General features: G+C 46.1%; 1 protein-coding gene across 1 annotated transcript; it reads left to right on the top strand.

Moving 5' to 3' along the window:
* Window positions 1–49: 49 nt before the first annotated feature.
* TMEM203 (transmembrane protein 203) lies at window positions 50–816 on the top strand. Its single transcript, XM_056860124.1, has 2 exons — window positions 50–137; window positions 211–816. The coding sequence occupies exons 1-2, from the start codon at window positions 50–52 to the stop codon at window positions 786–788; spliced, it is 666 nt and encodes a 221-aa protein (XP_056716102.1). The 3' UTR covers window positions 789–816.
* The last annotated feature ends 4171 nt before the right edge of the window (window positions 817–4987 follow it).

Raw genomic sequence — 4987 nt, 5'->3', positions numbered from 1 at the left:
TTCCTCTTCCGCATACGTCAATGGACCACGCCGGAAGTCGAGACAAGAAATGCCGGAAACGGAAGTAGAAGGCGACTGCGGCCAAAACAACCGCCCGGGCTCCCTTTCTGGCGGCCCCTTCCTCACCCCCTTCTTGCGTGAATCTGTCCGCGCTCCCGCCTGCCTGCCCGGGCCGCCCTCGTTCAGTCTTTCCATAGCTGCCTTCCGCAGGGACGATCGCCGGTTGCAGATGCGCAGCAGCTTCCTGCCTCCTTGGACTCCGGCAGAGACGCAGCCTTCCCTCGAGCCGAGCTCGTTCTGGCCCAGGCGGGCCCGGCCTGCTCTTGGCGGGCAGTGGGGAGTCCCCGCCCCCCCCGCGCCCCCCCCTGAGCGGCGCGATGCTCTTCTCTCTGCGGGAGTTGGTGCAGTGGCTGGGCTTCGCGCCCTTCGAGCTGCTCCTGCAGGCTCTGGCGCTGCTGGCGGCGTCGGTGCTGCTCGTGCTGAAGGTGGACGGGGTGGCGACCGGGCTGAGCTGGTGGGGGGTCTTCGCCCCTTTCTTCGCCGCCGACGGACTGAGCACCTACTTCACCACCATTGTCTCGGTGCGCCTCTTCCAGGATGGGGAGAAGCGCCTGGCTGTGTTGCGCCTCTTCTGGATCCTCACTTTGCTCAGCCTTAAGTTTGTCTTTGAGATGCTCCTCTGCCAGAAGCTCGGGGAGCAGAGCCATGAGTTGTGGTACGGACTGATCATGGCACCCGTCTTCATCCTCCTCCAGCTTCTCATGATCCGGGCCTGCAGGGTCAACTAGATGCTATCCTGCATCCCTCTGGTGCTGCAGAGACATCTGATTCCAACACCACTCGCAAGAGTACTATATCCCGCCTAAAATGGAGTACAAGGATGCTGTCTTGCCAGTGATCAGCTGACTGTCAGATTGCATCCAAGATCAATCTGTGGTTTAGCTGGAGAGATACTTTAGCTCTTTTTTGCTGACAACAAAACAAAGACCTCTTTCATATACATTGTGGCAATATATCTTTCAGGGTGATTCTTTGTGGTTAACTGACTGCCTCTCACTGGTGTTCCAGTATTGGGCATTTGCTGAAAAAGTCTTGTGATTTTCTGCCTTGACATAGAAGAACGAGGAACAAAGCAACAACAACAAAAACCCTGGTTCTGCACTGACAAGCTGTTGTAAACTCTTGTATGGATTTGGGGTTTGGATGAAAAGCAGCTCATTACATAGTGTTATTCTTGGACATTTCACCTGTCTCCAATCTCTGTGGAATACCTTCAGACTTGAGTAAGGTCTGATTGCATTGGTTATTTATAAATAAATATATAATGTATATATTAGTAGTTCCTTTTTCTGTTTAAAAGCCTTTTCCTCAGATGTGTTTTAACAATCTTAAAAGAACAGAAATAGCTCAAAGGGATCCAAGATTCCTAGAGCACAGTGTTTGGTTCTTGTAGGTTATCAGGGCTGTGTGACCGTGGTCTTGGTATTTTCTTTCCTGATGTTTCGCCAGCAGCTGTGGCAGGCATCTTCAGAGGAGTAACACTGAAGGACAGTGTCTCTCAGTGTCAAGTGTGTAGGAAGAGTAATATATACTCAGAAAGGGGGGGTTGAGCTGAATCATTGTCCTGTAAAAAGTGTCCAAGGTAATGTGCTAATCATTGTCCTGTAAGTATCAAGATAATGTGCTAATGAGGGTGTGGTACGTTAATATGGAACCATTGTATCCTAAAGTGATCTGTTAATGTGTGAAACCCAAAGCTAATCTGCATGGCTATTGTGGACTGTAGCCTTTGTTAGTCTGGAGGTTTTCAGGACAGGAAGCCAAGCCTTATTCATTCTTAAACTCTCTTCTTTTCTGTTAAAGTTGTGCTGATGTTTATGAATTTCAATGGCTTCTTTGTGCAATCTGACAAAATAGTTGGTAGAATTGTCCAGTCTTTCAGTGTCTTGGAATAAGACCCTGTGTCCTGTTTGTGTCAGTCCATGTTCTTCCACTGCTGATTTCTCAGGTTGGCCAAGTCTGCAGTATCTTTCATGTTCTTTTATCCTTGTTTGTATGCTGCGTTTTGTGGTCCCGATGTAAACTTGTTCGCAACTGCAAGGTATACGATATACTCCTGCAGAGGTGAGGGGGTCTCTTTTGTCTTTTGCTGATCATAGCATCTGTTGTATTTTCTTGGTGGGTTTAAACACTGTTTGTAGGTTATGTTTTTTCAAAAGTTTCTCCATCCTATCAGTGACTCCTTTAATAAATGGCAAGAATACCTTTCCTATGGGAGAGTTTTCTGATTTTTGTTTGGTTTAATGGCCATTCTGAATTCATTTCTGGAATAGCCGTTTACTAGCAGTGCGTGATTTAGATGATTAATTTCTTCCTTGAGAAACTGTGGTTCACAGATCCGTCTTGCACGGTCCATTAATGTTTTGATTATTCCTCTTTTCTGTCGGGGGTGGTGGTTGGAGTTTTTGTGTAAGTAGTGATCTGAGTGGGTTGGTTTCTGGTAGACCTTGTGACCTAACTGAAAGTTTGTTTTATGGATGACAAGGGTATCAAGAAATGGGAGTTTACCCTCAATTTCCTATTCCAGGGGTCTCAAAACTGCGGCTCCAGAGCCGCAGGCGGCTCTTTGGCCTGTTGAGTGTGGCTCTCCGAACTTGGTTCAGAGCCCCTGCTCTTGTGCCCGCTTGTGCCGGCAGCCGGGCTGCGGAGCAGCGCGCCTGAGAGAGAGAGAGAGCGGGCGCACTGTCTCTCCCCCCCCCTCCGCGGAGAATGGCCGGGTCCCCCTTTCCCTTGCCCTCAATGGTTGGGAGGCTAAAGCCTCCCCTCCCCTCTAGCCGCACGATTGCTGGGCGGCTCGGCGGTTCCTGGCCCCCCGCCTATCAGCTGTTGGGTGGGGCGGGCTTCGTTTGGTAGACCTGGCCTCCGGCTGAGTCCCATTGGGAGGCCATGTCTACCCACTAGCTTTCTTGGAAGTAGACCTGGACTCCGAGGAGGGGAAAAAGTCCCCCTTCAGAGGCCAAGTCTACCAATTGGCTTCTCTCGGCCTCCGGAGGCCAGGTCTACTGCCAAGAAAGCCAATGGGTAGACCTGGCCTCCCAATGGGACTCCAGATGAGGACTCCAGACGGGGAGGGGGAAATGGCAGGGACTTACAATTTAATTTTTATCAATAAATAAGATCACTATTAAGTATGATATCAATTTTTATTCAGTGCACCTATAGTTTAATTAAGACTTAAAACTTTAATTAAAGTTAATTACGTTAATAAACAGTGTACCTACCTATATAGTTTAAGTTTAAGAAATTTGGCTCTCAAAAGAAATCTCAATCGTTGTACTGTTGATATTTGGCTCTTTTGACTAATGAGTTTGCCGACCCCTGTCCTATTCCATGGTAAACTGAATGTTTGGATGGATATTATTAAGATGGTTTAGAAAGTCCATTAATTTTTCTTCACCATGGCTCCAAATAGTAAATGTATCATCTATGAACCTGAACCAGACTAGGTTTGTAAGGTGCCGATTCTAATGATGTCTTTTCAAAATATTCTATGTAAAACTTTGCTATTACTGGACTGAGTGGACTTCCCATAGCTACTCCATCAATCTGTTCATAAAATTCTTTATCCCATAGGAAATAACTTGTTGTCAAACAATGGTGAAATAATTAGTTTATTAGCTTTGGATTTCACACATTAACAGATCACTTTAGGATACAATGGTTCCATATTAACATACCACACCCTCATTAGCACATTATCTCGATGCTTACAGGACAATGATTAGCACATTACCTTTGATACTTTTTGCAGGACAATGATTCAGCTCAACCCCCCCCCTTTCTGACTATATATTACTCTTCCTACACACTTGACACTGAGAGACACTGTTCTTCAGTGTTACTCCTCTGAAGATGCTTGCCACAGCTGCTGGCGAAACGTCAGGAAAGAAAATACCAAGACCACGGTCACACAGCCCGGATAACCTACAAGAACCAATGAACTCTGACCGTGAAAGCCTTCGACAATATTTATCACAGTGTTTGTTTGTCTGTCTGTGGAGACACTAAAAAATACACATGCTGTTCTTGAAACAGTGGGTAGGCATTGTCTTTGTGACTGTGAAAAGGCCGAATTAATGCAGCCCCTTGGTGTTTTGCTGTCCTCTTCTACCGGGGAGGGAATTTGAATTGTTCAGAGGACAAGGAGGGAATTGTGTATTTTGGGTAATGTGAGTGCTCCTAGGGTTCCCCCATGCCTGGCAACTCCAGTGTAGGTTGCATAAGGAAATCTGTCTGAAATTTCTCTTGAGCCACTATGGTGTAGTGCTTAGAGTGTTGTGCTAGGACTAGGGAGACCGAAGTTCAAATCTTCACTCAGTCATGAAACTCATTTGGTAACTATTTCACTCAGTCTAACCGACCACACAAGATAGTTGTGAGGATAAAATGGAAGAGGGGAAACTAGGTATGTTATGTTGACTTCCTTGGAGGAAGGGACAGATGAAAATCAAATAGATAATAGTGAAGAGAATGCTGTTTTAATACCACCTAACGAGTGGGTCTGCAATTGAGGAGATGTGGCCTTTTAGCTACAGTGCTGGACTTATACTCTGATCCCTTGGAACACAGCTTTTGTTTGTCTGTTGATTAAACTGGAGACACTCAAAAAGAGAAATGTTTTAGATAAATAACAAATGTGCACCACCAGGCTTCCTTGGAAGTATCTTCCACTTCTTTCAGTGGCACTTACTTTCAAGGAAACAAGCATAGGATTGTAACCTCTAGTTTTTCATCCTTCTCCTCCCACGGCCTTAAACTCACTTTGGACGAGTCATACTTTCTCAGCCTCAGTTCCCCATCTAGGAAATGGGAACACTATTCATTTACTTTATTTATATCCTGTCTTTCTCTACAATGGGGTCCCAAAGTGGCTTAAATTGTTCTCTGCTCCTACATTTTATCCTCATAACAACCCTGTGAGATAGGT

The sequence above is a fragment of the Euleptes europaea genome, chromosome 14 (genome assembly GCF_029931775.1).
Source record: "Euleptes europaea isolate rEulEur1 chromosome 14, rEulEur1.hap1, whole genome shotgun sequence".
Classification (NCBI taxonomy): domain Eukaryota; kingdom Metazoa; phylum Chordata; class Lepidosauria; order Squamata; family Sphaerodactylidae; genus Euleptes; species Euleptes europaea.
Note: the sequence above shows the minus strand (reverse complement) of the source record. Positions and strands in the feature narration are given on the sequence as shown.

What these genes read in the sequence shown, in the direction of transcription:
- TMEM203 (XM_056860124.1), top strand. Translation starts at nt 50, where the DNA reads ATGCCGGAAACGGAAGTAGAAGGCGACTGCGGCCAAAACAACCGCCCG. An exon ending in CTTCCTCACCCCCTTCTTGC is followed by an intron (nt 138 to 210) that starts GTGAATCTGTCC and finishes TGCCTTCCGCAG; the next exon opens with GGACGATCGCCGGTTGCAGA.